This window comes from Pseudophryne corroboree, chromosome 1, assembly GCF_028390025.1.
Source record: "Pseudophryne corroboree isolate aPseCor3 chromosome 1, aPseCor3.hap2, whole genome shotgun sequence".
In the NCBI taxonomy this organism is placed as follows: Eukaryota; Metazoa; Chordata; class Amphibia; order Anura; family Myobatrachidae; genus Pseudophryne; species Pseudophryne corroboree.
Window position 1 is genome coordinate 402,460,985 of NC_086444.1, and position 18,143 is coordinate 402,479,127.

Consider the following 18,143-nt stretch of genomic DNA (forward strand, 5'->3'; position numbering starts at 1 on the left):
CAGCCCCCCCCCCCCCCCCGCCGCTATGGCAACCCAACGGGTCAGGCAGCCAGTTGTTAGGGACCCTTTTCCAATACCCGGGTGGGACTCTGCATTTGCGATGTGATAGAGGTATAACTGTCATGATCAGGGAAGGATGACTAATAGGCCTTTTTATTGTAAGTATAAAAAATGCTTTCTGAATCAGATATTCAGCATGAACTATAATGCCCCCAGCAGATACAATTATCTGTGTCGGTAAAGCAGATTATATAACAGGTTTAGTGACCTTTTAGGTGTCCATACTTTGAGGCATTGAATGACCAGCCCTGAGGGCAAGATATCGCTTCTCATGGCTTAAACCAGGGTTTCCCAAACTCTGTCCTCATGGCAGCCTAACAGTTCAGGCTTTAAGGATATCCATGTTTGTGCACAAATGGTATAATCAAACTAATCAAGGTACTAATTAAGTCACCTGTGCTTAAGCAAGGATATCGTTAAAACCTGGACTGTTAGGGTGCCTTGGGGACCACTGGCTTAAAGGGTGAAATATGTGGCTTTGTGAACATAGCAATGTGTGTTTCTTGTTATTTATATAAATAACCTTGTTTGTGTAAGAGTACAGTTGTTGACTGTAAATTGCGCATTGTATGACTGACATTTTTGCCTTACATCCAGCAACTTCATTCCAGCGTTAGGACTGGTAATTTGGAAACCTGTCTGCGGCTATTATCCCTAGGGGCGCAGGCTAATTTTTTTAATCCGGTAAGTTGTTGCTTGTATGATGTTATGTGGACTGCATAAACTATATTTTTATCATTGTTTGGGATGCAGTCAATTTGCCGGCTGACCTGATCCCGCCGGTCAGGTTACCGACTCCAGAATCCTGACATCCGGCAATGCCGCCAGCTGGAATCCTGGTGCAGCAGGGCTATTCCCACTCTGTGGGTGTCCACGACACCCATAGAGTGGGAATAGATCCTGTGGCGAGCGCAACAAGCCACTGAGCCCGCAAGGGGACTCTTAGTGCTCGCCTGCTACCGACATTCTGGCGGGCAGAATGCCGCTGTGTGGATATGGACAGCCGGCATCCCATCTGCCGGTAAATCATACTGAATCCCGTTGTTTTATGACACCGTTATCTTGTCTGCTATTGAAACTGTGTATTTGATGTGAACTGAAGACTATAATATCCATGATTGATGTTTAATAGATTGCATTTAAGATACAGAACAGTTTCTATCATTTACTCCCTGTTAAACCAATCTCTTGTAGATTTTGTGTTTAAATGATTGACACCATCATGTCTACGTCTCAAGCATTCTGTAATCCCAGAAACTCATATTGTATTTCATTATAGTTACCAGATAGGACTTGCTGAAAACCCCACAGAATAGAATGGTCATTCTATGTAACAGGCTGTCCCACCTGTGTCATGCTTTGAAAACCATCTGGTTAAAGGCTGGTTATCCATAACTAATAGCCACGCCTAAACAAAAGTGATCTGTTTGGGTATTTTCTGTACAACAATGTCTTGTTTTAAAGATAATGTGAATATAGAATATAATTTTGATAATGTCCTTACAAAAATTATACTTTTGATTGAAGTCTTTAGATGAAGTCTTTTTTGATGGTCTTTAGGCCATACACCTAAAGATTTATTGGGGGTCATTCCGAGTTGTTCGCTCGCTAGCAGATTTTAGCAGCATTGCACACGCTAGGCTGCCGCCCCCTGGGAGTGTATCTTAGCTTAGCAGAATAGCGAACGAAAGATTAGTAGAATTGCGAATAGAAAATTCTTAGCAGTTTCTGAGTAGCTCCAAACCTACTCACAGATTGCGATCAGCTCAGGCCGTTTCGTTCCTGGTTTGACGTCACAAACACGCCCAGCGTTCGGCCAGCCACTCCCCCATTTCTCCAGACACTCCCGCGTTTTTCCCTGACATGCCTGTGTTTTTCCGCACACTCCCAGAAAACGGCCAGTTTCCGCCCAGAAACACCCACTTCCTGTCAATCACACTCCGATCACTTCAACTATGAAAATTCTTCGTTTGGACGTGAGTAAATCTACTAAGTTTTGTGCTAAAATACTTAGCGCATACGCACTGCGTACCATGCGCATGCGCATTTTAGCCTTAATCGCTCCGTTGTGAAAATCGGCAACGAGCGATCAACTCGGAATGACCCCCATTGTCTGATCTGGCTGGTTGGAATGTAAACCTGGGAATGTACGGGAGCAAATTACAATTAACCATTTGCTCCCAAATGCCCTAAAACTGACAAAAACCGTCATTCAGACAAATTGGTTAAATCAAATAGATTTAACCAATTTGTCAGACCATTTTTGTCAGTTTTCCCAGTGTATACTTGGAGGAGACTGTTAATCATATACCAGCGCTGTACAATCAGGGCTATGGAGTTTCATATGAAGACTGGAGGTAGGAAGGCTTTGTTTACTAGAGCTTATTATCTAAAGATGATGCAGGATATTAAACAGAAGGCATGGGTGTGTATGTTGTGGATAATTAATTACTTTTATAAGAAACGCATTCGATCGTTGTGTGGTATGCCCACCTGGCCAGATCCCTAAGAGAATTAGGGGGTTATTGCGATTTTGGCCAATGGTCATTATTGGCCTATCCAATTATAGCCTGCTTTTTTTTTTTTGCATGTAAAATTACCCGTTTTCACACGTAAAAACACAGGTCTGTGGATTTTCGTGAATTCTATGTGTTTTTAATAGCAGCGGTCGCGGTAAAATGACATATCCTGGATTTGGGGCAGGCAAAACAAAATCCCCAAAAAGTGCTATCTTCAGGGTTAATAGGATAGCCCTGAGCAAGTCAATGAGCCGCTGTAAATTACCGCAGCTAATGTGATACCGCCCATAAAGTGTAATAAGTAACGTGTAGTGTTATAGATGGAGTATAGATATTTGGCTACAAAAGCAAATTTGATAGAGGATGGGATTCCCATGGAGTAAGAGGGTCTTTATTTTTTCACTTTTCCTTTTTTCCTTTAAGGAAAAGGGAAGTACACCTCTTCATGTGGCAGCCAAAGCAGGGCAGATCCTACAGGCAGAGCTGCTTGCTGTATATGGTGCTGACCCAGGTACACCCGATTCTGCTGGGAAAACACCAATTGACTATGCTAGGTGAGTGGCCATTTATCTGTTAACAGTTCAGTTAGCTACTACTACAATGCTATATGCAGAAGTAGATTGTTTTGAGATTGTTGGTATTAATTAATGTACAGTCTACTTACCATTTACCAGCTGATGTGTAAGGGACATAGAGCAAGTCTCATTATATTAAAATTAATATTGACCTCATCCTTTACTTCAGGGTCCCAGCGAAAGTGTTTTAATTTGTTGTTTGTAACATAACTTTTGCATAGTTTATCATCAATTGATTAATTCAAGGGAAGGAATTGTTAGTCCTACCTATATTGTTTTTAATTATCTATTGAACAATATTTGTACATGGAGTTATTTATGGATGGAATAAAAAGAATCTGTAATTCACTACATGTCACAGATCACATTGCAGAATCAAGCTTCCCGTGCTTGAGGTTTAATTGATTAAACAGAGGGAGGCTTACCATGGAGATGGGTGGTAGTCATGTGACCGCCGGTCGGCTGACCGACAGTCACATGACCTCCTCCGTGAGCCCGACGGCTCACTATCCCGATGGTCGGCATGCCGACCAACAGGGACTATTTCCACTCGTGGGTGTCCACGACACCCATAGAGTGGGAATAGAACCCGTGGCGACCGCAGGTCGCCACCGAGCCCGCAGCGTGGCGAGCGCAGCGAGCCCGCAAGGGGCTTGCTGCACTCGCCCCTCCCCGCCGGGATCCTTGCCTAGTATACATCTCCATGGGGTGTAGTACGGGTGACCGGCGGAGATGTATACTAGGCAATTTACTAGAACTTCCCTTCTGTTCACATGTGTTGGGCATGGCTTTCCAGTTTCTGAGACGGGCCAGATCTGATGCCAATTTGAATTCAAACATTTGTTTAGAAGTGGATTCCAACTTTAATGTCTGAACTTATTCCTGCAGGCAAGGTGGCCATCATGAATTAGCAGATCGTCTTTTGGAAATTCAACATGAATTGACTGACAGATTAGCCTTTTATTTGTGTGGGAGGAAGCCTGGTGAGCAATCTATGTGCAAAAGCCTTTATAATACATGGCTGCGTACATTACATGGAGTGGGAAGTAGAAGCAATGGATAACATGGCAATTATTATGACTAAATATATTTTTCAGACCACAGGAATGGACAGCACTTCATCATACCCCACATGGCAGACAGGTAAGGGTCCTCTTATGCAGTATTTCATCTCTAATTTGCATCGTTGGTTTATAAATGAGCCTTAAACCCCAAGATCTGAGCTATGAATATAAGCTATATTAGTTAGTATAAATCTGAGAATAAAAGTATTTCATTACCTTCCCTCTTCAGTACAGTTAGTAACAGTGCTGGATACAGGTGACATTGCTGAGACTGCAGACAATGTGATGTAGTTGTGTGACCGGTCACAATACAGACGCCAGGATCCCGCACCATAACAAATTCATGATAGCCGGCATGCCGACTAATAGGGACTATTCCCACTCGTGGGTATCCACGACACCCATCGAATGGAAATAGAACCTGCGCTTGCCACTGAGCCCGCATCGTGGTAAGCGCAGCGAGGGCGCAAGGGGCTTCGTTGCGCTCGGCCCCCTCTGCCGGCATCTCAAAGCCAGGATCTCAGCGTCGGTATGGTGACCGCCAGAGAATTTGTCACTTGTGACATCTCTAACCTGTCCAGCCAGTCTGCACCATGCACTTCTGCAGTCATTCATGCTGTCAGTCACTTTTATGGGCTCATTGGCTAATTTGCTAATATTACTTTACCAAAGCAACCTGTCACCAATTAGCTTTTATCCATTTAGCACAAGTTAGACAATGAAGAGGATGGAAAGAGTATATACATGAATGTAAATAAAATAGCTTTAATTGCTCTTTATTTGAGATACATGTTAACTGTCTTCTTCAAAGCCTCTGTCATCACTGTAAGTCATAGTTTTGTAATAACAATCATGATTATGAGTTACTGTACAGCGTGGCTATTCTAAGAAGCAGTGACCTCATCTGTTATGGAGCTCTTGGTTTCTGTACATGATACAAGAGAGAGACAGCTGCAGGGCAGCTGCAGAGACACTTGTAAATGGCATCTTTGTTACGTGTACTGCTTTCACGTATTGTGGAAGGGTTGTTGTGTGTTTTTATTTTATTCTTTAAGAATTCATTTATAAATGTGTGTCCATAATTTTCCTTTTGTTGCTGCGGCTGTGCGTGTGGAAAAAAGGAGACTGTAAGTAAAATATTCTTTTTTTTTTTTAGGTTTTTTTTTTTCTTTCCATATGCGAATGTATCCAGTGAAAATAAGAATTTACTTACCGATAATTCTATTTCTCGTAGTCCGTAGTGGATGCTGGGGACTCCGTCAGGACCATGGGGAATAGCGGCTCCGCAGGAGACAGGGCACAAAAATAAAGCTTTAGGATCAGGTGGTGTGTACTGGCTCCTCCCCCTATGACCCTCCTCCAAGCCTCAGTTAGGATACTGTGCCCGGACGAGCGTACACAATAAGGAAGGATATTGAACCCCGGGTAAGACTCATACCAGCCACACCAATCACACCGTATAACTTGTGATCTGAACCCAGTTAACAGTATGACAAACGTAGGAGCCTCTGAACAGACGGCTCACAACAAATAACAACCCGATTTTTTTGTAACAATAACTATGTACAAGTATTGCAGACAATCCGCACTTGGGATGCATCCACTACGGACTACGAGAAATAGAATTATCGGTAAGTAAATTCTTATTTTCTCTAACGTCCTAAGTGGATGCTGGGGACTCCGTCAGGACCATGGGGATTATACCAAAGCTCCCAAACGGGCGGGAGAGTGCGGATGACTCTGCAGCACCGAATGAGAGAACTCAAGGTCCTCCTCAGCCAGGGTATCAAATTTGTAGAATTTTGCAAACGTATTTGCCCCTGACCAAGTAGCAGCTCGGCAGAGTTGTAATGCCGAGACTCCCCGGGCAGCCGCCCAGGATGAGCCCACTTTCCTTGTGGAATGGGCCTTGACAGATTTAGGTTGTCGCAAGCCTGCCACAGAATGTGCAAGTTGAATTGTGCTACAAATCCAACGAGCAATCGTCTGCTTAGAAGCAGGAGCACCCATCTTGTTGGGTGCATACAATATAAGCAGTGAGTCAGACTTTCTGACTCCCGCCGTTCTTGAAATATATATTTTCAATGCCCGGACCACGTCCAACAACTTGGAATCTTCCAACTCGTTAGTAGCCGCAGGCACCACAATAGGCTGGTTCAGGTGAAACGCTGACACCACCTTAGGCAGAAAATGAGGACGCGTCCGCAGTTCTGCCCTGTCCGTATGGAAAATCAGATATGGGCTCTTATATGATAAAGCCGCCAATTCTGATACTCTCCTGGCTGAAGCCAGGGCCAGTAGCATGGTTACTTTCCATGTGAGATACTTCAGCTCCACCGATTTGAGCGGCTCAAACCAATGGGATTTGAGAAAATCCAAGACTACATTAAGATCCCACGGTGCCACTGGGGGCACAACCGGGGGCTGTATATGTAGTACTCCTTTTACAAAAGTCTGGACTTCAGGAACTGAAGCCAATTCTTTCTGGAAGAAAATCGACAGGGCCGAAATTTGAACCTTAATGGACCCCAACTTGAGGCCCATAGACAATCCTGTTTGCAGGAAATGTAGGAATCGACCCAGTTGAAATTCCTCCGTGGGGGCCTTCCTGGCCTCACACCACGCAACAAATTTTCTCCAAATGCGGTGATAATGTTGTGCAGTCACCTCCTTCCTGGCTTTTACCAGTGTAGGAATGACCTCTTCCGGAATGCCTTTTTCCTTTAGAATTCGGCGTTCAACCGCCATGCCGTCAAACGCAGCCGCGGTAAGTCTTGGAATAGACACGGTCCCTGCTGAAGCAGGTCCCGTCTTAGAGGTAGAGGCTACGGATCCTCCGTGAGCATCTCTTGAAGTTCCGGGTACCAAGTTCCTCTTGGCCAATCCGGAGCCACTAGTATCGTTCTTACTCCCTTCTGCCGTATAATTCTCAGTACTTTTGGTATGAGAGGCAGAGGAGGGAACACATACACTGACTGGAACACCCACGGTGTTACCAGAGCGTCCACAGCTATTGCCTGAGGATCTCTTGACCTGGCGCAATACCTGTCCAGTTTTTTGTTGAGGCGGGACGCCATCATATCCACCATTGGTTTTTCCCAACGGTTCACAATCATGTGGAAGACTTCTGGATGAAGTCCCCACTCTCCCGGGTGTAGATCGTGTCTGCTGAGGAAGTCTGCTTCCCAGTTGTCCACTCCCGGAATGAATACTGCTGACAGTGCTATCACATGATCTTCCGCCCAGCGAAGAATCCTTGCAGCTTCTGCCATTGCTGTCCTGCTTCTTGTGCCGCCCTGTCTGTTTACTTGGGCGACTGCCGTGATGTTGTCCGACTGGATCAACACCGGCTGACCCTGAAGCAGGGGTTTTGCCAGACTTAGAGCATTGTAAATCGCTCTTAGCTCCAGTAGATTTATGTGAAGAGACATCTCCAGGCTTGACCATACTCCCTGGAAGTTTCTTCCTTGTGTGACCGCTCCCCAGCCTCTCAGACTGGCATCCGTGGTCACCAGGACCCAGTCCTGTATGCCGAATCTGCGGCCCTCTAACAGATGAGCACTCTGCAACCACCACAGAAGAGACACCCTTGTCCGTGGCGATAAGGTTATCCGCTGATGCATCTGCAGATGCGATCCGGACCATTTGTCCAGCAGATCCCACTGAAAAGTTCGTGCGTGGAATCTGCCGAATGGAATCGCTTCGTAAGAAGCCACCATCTTTCCCAGGACTCTTGTGCATTGATGTACAGACACTGTCCCTGGTTTTAGGAGGTTCCTGACAAGTTCGGATAACTCCCTGGCTTTCTCCTCCGGAAGAAACACCTTTTTCTGAACCGTGTCCAGAATCATTCCCAGGAACAGCAGACGTGTTGTCGGGGTCAACTGAGATTTTGGAAAATTCAGAATCCACCCGTGTTGTTGCAGCACTACTTGGGTTAGTGCTACTCCGTCCTCCAGCTGTTCTCTGGACCTTGCCCTTATCAGGAGATCGTCCAAGTAAGGGATAATTAATACGCCTCTTCTTCGCAGAAGAATCATCATTTCGGCCATTACCTTGGTAAAGACCTGAGGTGCCGTGGACAATCCAAACGGCAGCGTCTGAAACTGATAATGACAGTTTTGCACCACGAACCTGAGGTACCCTTGATGTGAAGGGCAAATTGGGACATGCAGGTAAGCATCCTTTATGTCCAGGGACACCATAAAGTCCCCTTCTTCCAGATTCGCTATCACTGCTCTGAGTGACTCCATCTTGAACTTGAATTTTTGTATGTACAGGTTCAAAGATTTCAGATTTAGAATAGGTCTTACCGAGCCGTCCGGCTTCGGTACCACAAATAGCGTGGAGTAATACCCCTTTCCCTGTTGTAGGAGGGGTACCTTGACTATCACCTGCTGAGCAAACAGCTTGTGAATGGCTTCCAATACCGTCTCCCTGTCTGAGGGAGACGTTGGCAAAGCAGACTTTAGGAACCGGCGAGGGGGAGACTTCTCGAATTCCAACCTGTAACCCTGAGATACTACCTGCAGAATCCAGGGGTCCACCTGTGAGCAAGCCCACTGTGCGCTGAAATTCTTGAGTCGACCCCCCACCGTTCCTGAGTCCGCTTGTAAGGCCCCAGCGTCATGCTGAGGGCTTTGCAGAACCCTGGGAGGGCTTCTGTTCCTGGGCAGGGGCTGCTTGCTGCCCTCTCTTACCCCTTCCTCTGCCCCTAGGCAGATATGACTGTCCTTTTGTCCGCTTGTTCTTATAGGACCGAAAGGACTGCGGCTGAAAAGACGGTGTCTTTTTCTGTTGGGAGGGGGTCTGAGGTAAAAAGGTGGATTTTCCGGCAGTTGCCGTGGCCACCAGATCCGATAGACCGACGCCAAATAATTCCTCCCCTTTATACGGCAATACTTCCATATGTCGTTTGGAATCCGCATCACCTGACCACTGTCGCGTCCATAAACTCCTTCTGGCAGATATGGACATCGCATTTACTCTCGATGCCAGAGTGCAAATATCTCTCTGCGCATCTCGCATATAAAGGAAAGCATCCTTTAATTGCTCTATAGTCAATAAAATACTGTCCCTATCCAGGGTATCAATATTTTCAGTCAGGGAATCCAACCAGACGACCCCAGCACTGCACATCCAGGCTGAGGCGATGGCCGGTCGCAGTATAACACCAGTATGTGTGTATATACTTTTTAGGGTAGTTTCCAGTCTCCTATCTGCTGGATCCTTGAGGGCGGCCGTATCCGGAGACGGTAACGCCACTTGTTTTGATAAGCGTGTGAGCGCCTTATCCACCCTAGGGGGTGTTTCCCAGCGCGCCCTAACCTCTGGCGGGAAAGGGTATAATGCTAATAACTTTTTTGAAATTAGCATTTTTCTATCTGGGTTAAACCACGCTTCATCACATACATCATTTAATTCCTCTGATTCAGGAAAAACTACAGGTAGTTTTTTCACCCCCCACATAATACCCCTTTTTGTGGTACTTGCAGCATCAGAGATATGCAAAGCCTCCTTCATTGCCGTGATCATATAACGTGTGGCCCTACTTGAAAATACGTTTGTTTCATCACCGTCGACACTAGATTCAGTGTCTGTGTCTGGGTCTGTGTCGACCGACTGAGGTAAAGGGCGCTTTACAGCCCCTGACGGTGTCTGAGACGCCTGCTCAGGTACTAACTGGTTTGCCGGCCGTCTCATGTCGTCAACTGATTTTTGTAATGTGCTGACATTATCACGTAATTCCATAAACAAAGCCATCCATTCCGGTGTCGACTCCCTGGGGGGTGACATCACCATTATCGGCAATTGCTCTGCCTCCACGCCAACATCGTCCTCATATATGTCGACACACACGTACCGACACACAGCAGACACACAGGGAATGCTCTTATCGAAGACAGGACCCCACTAGCCCTTTGGGGAGACAGAGGGAGAGTTTGCCAGCACACACCCAAGCGCTATAATATATATGGGAACAACCTTATATAAGTGTTGTTCCTTATAGCAGCTTAAATATATCCAGTATATCGCCAAAAAATGCCCCCCCTCTCTGTTTTACCCTGTTTCTGTAGTGCAGTGCAGGGGAGAGTCCTGGGAGCCTTCCTCACAGCGGAGCTGAGCAGGAAAATGGCGCTGTGTGCTGAGGAGAATAAGCCCCGCCCCCTATTTCGGCGGGCTTTCCTCCCGTGGATTTAGATAAGTGGCATGGGTTAAATACATACATATAGCCTTAATGGCTATATGTGATGTATTCTTTTGCCTTAAGGTAATAAAATATTGCTGCCCAGGGCGCCCCCAGCAGCGCCCTGCACCCTCCGTGACCGCTTGGTGTGAAGTGTGTGACAACAATGGCGCACAGCTGCAGTGCTGTGCGCTACCTTCATGAAGACTGAAAAGCCTTCTGCCGCCTGTTTCCGGACCTTCAATCTTCAGCATCTGTAAGGGGGGTCGGCGGCGCGGCTCCGGGACGAACCCCAGGGCGAGACCTGTGTTCCGACTCCCTCTGGAGCTAATGGTGTCCAGTAGCCTAAGAATCCAATCCATCCTGCACGCAGGTGAGTTGAAATTCTCTCCCCTAAGTCCCTCGATGCAGTGAGCCTGTTGCCAGCAGGACTCACTGAAAATAAAAAACCTAAAAAACTTTTTCTAAGCAGCTCTTTAAGAGAGCCACCTAGATTGCACCCTGCTCGGACGGGCACAAAAACCTAACTGAGGCTTGGAGGAGGGTCATAGGGGGAGGAGCCAGTACACACCACCTGATCCTAAAGCTTTATTTTTGTGCCCTGTCTCCTGCGGAGCCGCTATTCCCCATGGTCCTGACGGAGTCCCCAGCATCCACTTAGGACGTTAGAGAAAGGGGTTTTTTTTGGGGTTGTTTTCTTTTTTTCTTTTTTTACTTTTGTTTAATGAAAGGTTGCATTCAACACATGTAGCATACAGTGGCTCTAATTAGAGACAAACGTATATTCAGTGGAAAAGATCCAGTAGAAGGAACTACAAGATAACATCCTGCCTATTCTCAAACGGACATCCAATGAGCTCTACTTGCAGAGATATGTATTTATAGAATGATGGGCAGGGCAGGTATCAAAAGGGAGGTACCGTTTATAACTCCATATTGTACCAGGTCATCAAATGGATAGCTGACCTGAGGGAGGTCTTTATCTGGGGCGGTATGGGCTGAATATAAGGGAGCCAGATCCAGAAGAATCTCCCAACTCTGCCCTTTTAAGTTACAGACCTCTCCCATATGGTAAAGATGGGTGACCCGTGGAAGCATTAAAGCAAAGTGGTACATCTGTGGAGATCAATTGAGACATTATAGTCTTCTTGGTTGCAGGAAGTGGTGCACGTGGTAGAGATGAGAAAATTACCAGTGATGGTGGCATGATGGAGGTTTCCTGTGAAAGAGACACTCTAAAGGCATTTTGGGGCTAAAAGCCTGTTCAATTGCTACCCTCGCAAACACATCTGTACCGTTAATCCAGTCCATTGCATAGTTGTACAGGTTGAGTCTCCCTTATCCAAAATGCTTGGGACCAGAGGTATTTTGGATATCGGATTTTTCCGTATTTTGGAATAATTGCATACCATAATGAGATATCATGGTGATGGGAACTAAATATAAGCACAGAATGCATTTATGTTACATATACACCTTATACACACAGCCTGAAGGTAATTTTAGCCAATATTTTTTATAACTTTGTGCATTAAACAAAGTGTGTGTACATTCACACAATTCATTTATGTTTCATATACACCTTATACACACAGCCTGGAGGTCATTAAATACAATATTTTTAATAACTTTGTGTATTAAACAAAGTTTGTGTACATTGAGCCATCAGAAAACAAAGGTTTCACTATCTCACTCTCCCTCAGAAAAGTCCGTATTTCGGAATATTTGGATATGGGATACTCAACCTGTACTTGGCTGCAATGACATAGCTTTTGAGACATGAGACTGACACCTCTCACTCGAGGCTGTTGACCAAATTTAAATAGGGAAGTCGTAGGTTTTTTGTTTTATCAGCCTGGACAAATTTACTAATGGCAGTGGTCAGCGTTTCTAAATCTGATTCAAGAATGAAAAATGGCAGTATCTAAATGGGATAAAGTAGGAATGGAAATCTGATAATTTTAATTGTCAGCAGCTGAGAAAGGTAAATGTCTCAATTGTTCTTATGAAAATCTTTCTGTAAACGAGTCAGCCTCTGATAGATGCATTGTCTGCATCACAAATCACTAGAACAATTATGACTTTCACTGTTTTGGTGATAACTATTAGCTGGTTCACATTGTGTGCTTACGTTCGTCCTTTCACAACCCATTTGGGAGGGATGAAGCAAGGTCAGAAGTAAAATCTGTAGCCACTGCTCAACAAGTCAAATTCCTCGACTTGTTGAAAAATTTGGGGTTAGATTGAATAGGTCGGAACCCCTTCCAACCTAAAAAAGTCGAAAACTGACGTCTTTTCGACAGACGGCAGCTTTCGACTTCAATTGAGAAATTATATGATGGGGGTTCAGAAGGATTCTTTATCTGAGAGGAGGAGAAATCGAGAAAAAGGAGTAGGGGTAGGCTTGGACCTTAATTTGCTAAAGTTTTGCCCGAGTTGTTGCCCCAGCGATATCGAAGTTAAGTTGGGGTCATTGAGTGCACAAGTTGTTGTACAACAAAGGCATATGGCCATACAAGACAGGCTTGGCCACTGACCAAAATAAATTAATGTTACCCAAATGCTCTATAGCAGGGGTGTCAAAGACAAGGCCCGCGGGCCAAATCCGGCCCGCCAGACCTCGTCTGATGGCCCGCGGTGCCGCCGCCATGAAACCCCCTTCTCCCGAGTGCCCAGCTCGGGGGGGGCGGGGTTTCGCGGAATGACGCGATTGCGTCGTGACGTCACGGCGCAAACGCGTCATTCAACGAAACCCCGTCGGAGGAGGGAGAAGGGAGCCGCGCAGACGAGGAGGGAGAGGCGGCTGAAGAGCGGCGAGAACCGCTTCAAATGTAAGTCAGCCCCTCTCCCTTCCTCTCTTTCTCTCTCTCTCCCTCCTTCCACCACCTGCCGCAATGTGTAAAATGGGGACCTGTGCCTGCCACAATGTGTAAAATGGGGACCTGTGCCTGCCACAATGTGTAAAATGGGGACCTGTGCCTGCCACAATGTGTAAAATGGGGACCTGTACCTGCCGCTATGTGTAAAATGGGGACCTGTGCCTGCCGCAATGTGTAAAATGGGGACCTGTACCTGCCGCTATGTGTAAAATGGGGACCTGTGCCTGCCACAATGTGTAAAATGGGGACCTGTGCCTGCCACAATGTGTAAAATGGGGACCTGTACCTGCCGCTATGTGTAAAATGGGGACCTGTGCCTGCCACAATGTGTAAAATGGGGACCTGTACCTGCCGCTATGTGTAAAATGGGGACCTGTGCCTGCCGCTATGTGTAAAATGGGGACCTGTGCCTGCCACAATGTGTAAAATGGGGACCTGTACCTGCCGCTATGTGTAAAATGGGGACCTGTGCCTGCCGCAATGTGTAAAATGGGGACCTGTGCCTGCCGCAATGTGTAAAATGGGGACCTGTGCACTATAAAAGGGGGCACATGGCTGGGCACTATAAAAGGGGGCACATGGCTGGGCACTTTAAAAGGGGGCAGATGGCTGGGCACATATAAGGCAGGTGGAGCGGTAAATTTTGGATAGACCTACAGATACAACCGGCCCTTTGATGGGGACCAAACTGCTGATGCGGCCCCCGATGAATTTGAGTTTGACACCCCTGCTCTATAGTATTGTAAAAAAAAAAAAAAAAAAGTTTTAAATCTGACAAAAAGTAAGTTAGAAAATGACAATTTTTGGAACATTTAAGGTTAATATGAACAAAGTAGGAGTGTGATCAGAAATGGCTATATCCTCAATATTAGAATCTTTGACCCATTGAGTGAACCTGACAGGCAATAATCAATCCTTGTTGCGGAATTGGGGAGGGGGGGGGGGGGGTGTAAATAAAATGTTGGGGGGTAAATAAAATGAGTAATCCCTGCACACTGGATCTTGATATCTCCAGGGGTCTCTGAGATGTTACCAGTCTACGGGTAATTTCAGTGCTGATGGTGTACTACACAACTACATACCTGTCAATCCAGAGCTGTCCAAGTTTGAGGACAAACTGGCAGTTGCGTCCAAGAACTTATAGCACATTCCACCCAGTCCTGGAGGCTGGTGTAAATTTCTGTGTTAAAGGCCTTGTTAGTACCTGTGAGGGCATATATTGTAGTAAGAATGAGCAAATTCCATTCCAACTCCAATTTTTAGAAATACAAACCTTCCACGAACATCATGAAAAGTATTGTTAGCAGTAAAGGAAGCCATTTTATTATTACTGATCTAAGAGTCCCGCAGGGTAGTAGGAGCACCAGTGTGTTTCCTAGGGCAGTAGGAGCACCAATGTGTTTACTATGGCAGTAGGAGCACTAATGTGTTTCGGCAGTGTCGCCAATCTGTTTCCTATAATACTGCTACATCTGACTTAGGCTGCATAAAATGCTGTAAAACCCTTCCTCCATTTGGTCATAGAATTGAAACCTTATTTCTCTGACGTCCTAGTGGATGCTGGGAACTCCGAAAGGACCATGGGGAATAGCGGCTCCGCAGGAGACTGGGCACAAAAGTAAAAGCTTTAGGACTACCTGGTGTGCACTGGCTCCTCCCCCTATGACCCTCCTCCAAGCCTCAGTTAGATTTTTGTGCCCGAACGAGAAGGGTGCACACTAGGTGGCTCTCCTGAGCTGCTTAGTGAAAAAGTTTAAGTATAGGTTTTTTATTTTCAGTGAATCCTACTGGCAACAGGTTCACTGCACCGAGGGACTAAGGGGAGAAGAAGCGAACTCACCTGTGTGCAGAGTGGATTGGGCTTCTTAGGCTACTGGACATTAGCTCCAGAGGGACGATCACAGGCCCAGTCATGGATGGGTCCCAGAGCCGCGCCGCCGGCCCCCTTACAGAGCCAGAAGACAGAAGAGGTCCGGGAAATCGGCGGCAGAAGACGTCCTGTCTTCAATAAGGTAGCGCACAGCACTGCAGCTGTGCGCCATTGCTCTCAGCACACTTCACACTCCGGTCACTGAGGGTGCAGGGCGCTGGGGGGGGGCGCCCTGAGACGCAATAAAAACACCTTAGATGGCAAAAAATACATCACATAAAGCTCCTGGGCTATATGGATGCATTTAACCCCTGCCAGTTTTTCCTTAAAAAAGCGGGAGAAAGGCCGCCGAGAAGGGGGCGGAGCCTATCTCCTCAGCACACAAGCGCCATTTTCCGTCACAGCTCCGCTGGAAGGACGTCTCCCTGACTCTCCCCTGCAGTCCTGCACTACAGAAACAGGGTAAAACAAGAGAGGGGGGGCACTAATTTGGCAGATAAATCAATACAGCAGCTATATAAGGGAAAAACACTTATATAAGGTTATCCCTGTGTATATATATAGCGCTCTGGTGTGTGCTGGCAAACTCTCCCTCTGTCTCCCCAAAGGGCTAGTGGGGTCCTGTCCTCTATCAGAGCATTCCCTGTGTGTGTGCTGTGTGTCGGTACGTTGTGTCGACATGTATGAGGAGGAAAATGGTATGGAGGCGGAGCAATTGCCTGTAATAGTGATGTCACCCCCTAGGGAGTCGACACCTGACTGGATGGTCTTATGGAAGGAATTACGTGATAGCGTCAGCACTTTACAAAAGACTGTTGACGACATGAGACAGCCGGCAAATCAGTTATTACCTGTACAGGCGTCTCAAACACCGTCAGGGGCTCTAAAGCGCCCGTTACCTCAGATGGTCGACACAGACCCAGACACGGACACTGACTCCAGTGTCGACGGTGAGGAAACAAACGTATTTTCCAGTAGGGCCACACGTTACATGATCACGGCAATGAAGGAGGTTTTGAACATTTCTGATACTACAAGTACCACAAAAAAGGGTATTATGTGGGGTGTGAAAAAACTACCTGTAGTTTTTCCTGAATCAGATGAATTAAATGAGGTGTGTGACAAAGCGTGGGTTTCCCCCGATAAAAAACTGCTAATTTCTAAAAAATTATTGGCATTATACCCTTTCCCGCCAGAGGTTAGGGCGCGTTGGGAAACACCCCCTAGGGTAGATAAGGCGCTCACACGCTTATCAAAACAAGTGGCGTTACCGTCTCCTGATACGGCCGCCCTCAAGGAACCAGCTGATAGGAAGCTGGAAAATATCCTAAAAAGTATATACACACATACTGGTATTATACTGCGACCAGCAATCGCCTCAGCCTGGATGTGCAGTGCTGGGGTGGCTTGGTCGGATTCCCTGACTGAAAATATTGATACCCTGGACAGGGACAGTATATTATTGACTATAGAGCATTTAAAGGATGCATTTCTATATATGCGAGATGCACAGAGGGATATTTGCACTCTGGCATCAAGAGTAAGTGCGCTGTCCATTTCTGCCAGAAGAGGGTTATGGACGCGACAGTGGTCAGGTGATGCGGATTCCAAACGGCATATGGAAGTATTGCCGTATAAAGGGGAGGAGTTATTTGGGGTCGGTCTATCGGACCTGGTGGCAACGGCTGGGAAATCCACCTTTTTACCCCAGGTCACCTCTCAGCAGAAAAAGACACCGTCTTTTCAGGCTCAGTCCTTTCGTCCCCATAAGGGCAAGCGGGCAAAAGGCCACTCATATCTGCCCCGGGGCAGAGGAAGGGGAAAAAGACTGCAGCAGGCAGCCTCTTCCCAGGAACAGAAGCCCTCCCCCGCTTCTGCTAAGTCCTCAGCATGACGCTGGGGCCTTACAAGCGGACTCCGGCACGGTGGGGGCCCGTCTCAAGAATTTCAGCGCGCAGTGGGCTCACTCGCAAGTGGACCCCTGGATCCTGCAGGTAGTATCTCAGGGGTACAAATTGGAATTCGAGACGTCTCCCCCTCGCCGGTTCCTGAAGTCTGCTTTACCAACGTCTCCCTCCGACAGGGAGGCGGTATTGGAAGCCATTCACAAGCTGTATTCCCAGCAGGTGATAATCAAGGTACCCCTCCTACAACAGGGAAAGGGGTATTATTCCACGCTGTTTGTGGTACCGAAGCCGGACTGCTCGGTGAGACCTATTTTAAATCTGAAATCCTTGAACACTTACATACAAAGGTTCAAATTCAAGATGGAGTCACTCAGAGCAGTGATAGCGAACCTGGAAGAAGGGGACTATATGGTGTCTCTGTACATCAAGGATGCTTACCTCCATGTCCCAATTTGCCCTTCTCACCAAGGGTACCTCAGGTTTGTGGTACAGAACTGTCACTATCAGTTTCAGACGCTGCCGTTTGGATTGTCCACGGCACCCCGGGTCTTTACCAAGGTAATGGCCGAAATGATGATTCTTCTTCGAAGAAAAGGCGTCTTAATTATCCCTTACTTGGACGATCTCCTGATAAGGGCAAGGTCCAGGGAACAGTTAGAGGTCGGAGTAGCACTATCTCAAGTAGTACTACGACAGCACGGGTGGATTCTAAATATTCCAAAATCGCAGCTGATTCCGACGACACGTCTGCTGTTCCTAGGGATGATTCTGGACACAGTCCAGAAAAAGGTGTTTCTCCCGGAGGAGAAAGCCAGGGAGTTATCCGAGCTAGTCAGGAACCTCCTAAAACCAGGCCAAGTGTCAGTGCATCAATGCACAAGGGTCCTGGGAAAAATGGTGGCTTCTTATGAAGCGATTCCATTCGGCAGATTCCACGCAAGAACTTTTCAGTGGGATCTGCTGGACAAATGGTCCGGATCGCATCTTCAGATGCATCAGCGGATTACCCTGTCTCCAAGGACAAGGGTGTCTCTCCTGTGGTGGTTGCAGAGTGCTCATCTTCTAGAGGGCCGCAGATTCGG

At 46.8% G+C, this 18,143-nt stretch overlaps 1 protein-coding gene across 1 annotated transcript in view; it reads left to right on the plus strand.

Moving 5' to 3' along the window:
* Positions 1 to 18,143, plus strand: part of GIT2 (GIT ArfGAP 2) — a 195,537-nt gene that overhangs the window by 101,437 nt on the left and 75,957 nt on the right. Inside the window, exons 6-9 of the mRNA XM_063938779.1 lie at positions 658 to 744; positions 3,003 to 3,133; positions 4,043 to 4,137; positions 4,252 to 4,297. Coding sequence (XP_063794849.1) covers positions 658 to 744; positions 3,003 to 3,133; positions 4,043 to 4,137; positions 4,252 to 4,297 — 359 coding nt within the window. The remainder of the gene's footprint in view (positions 1 to 657; positions 745 to 3,002; positions 3,134 to 4,042; positions 4,138 to 4,251; positions 4,298 to 18,143) is intronic.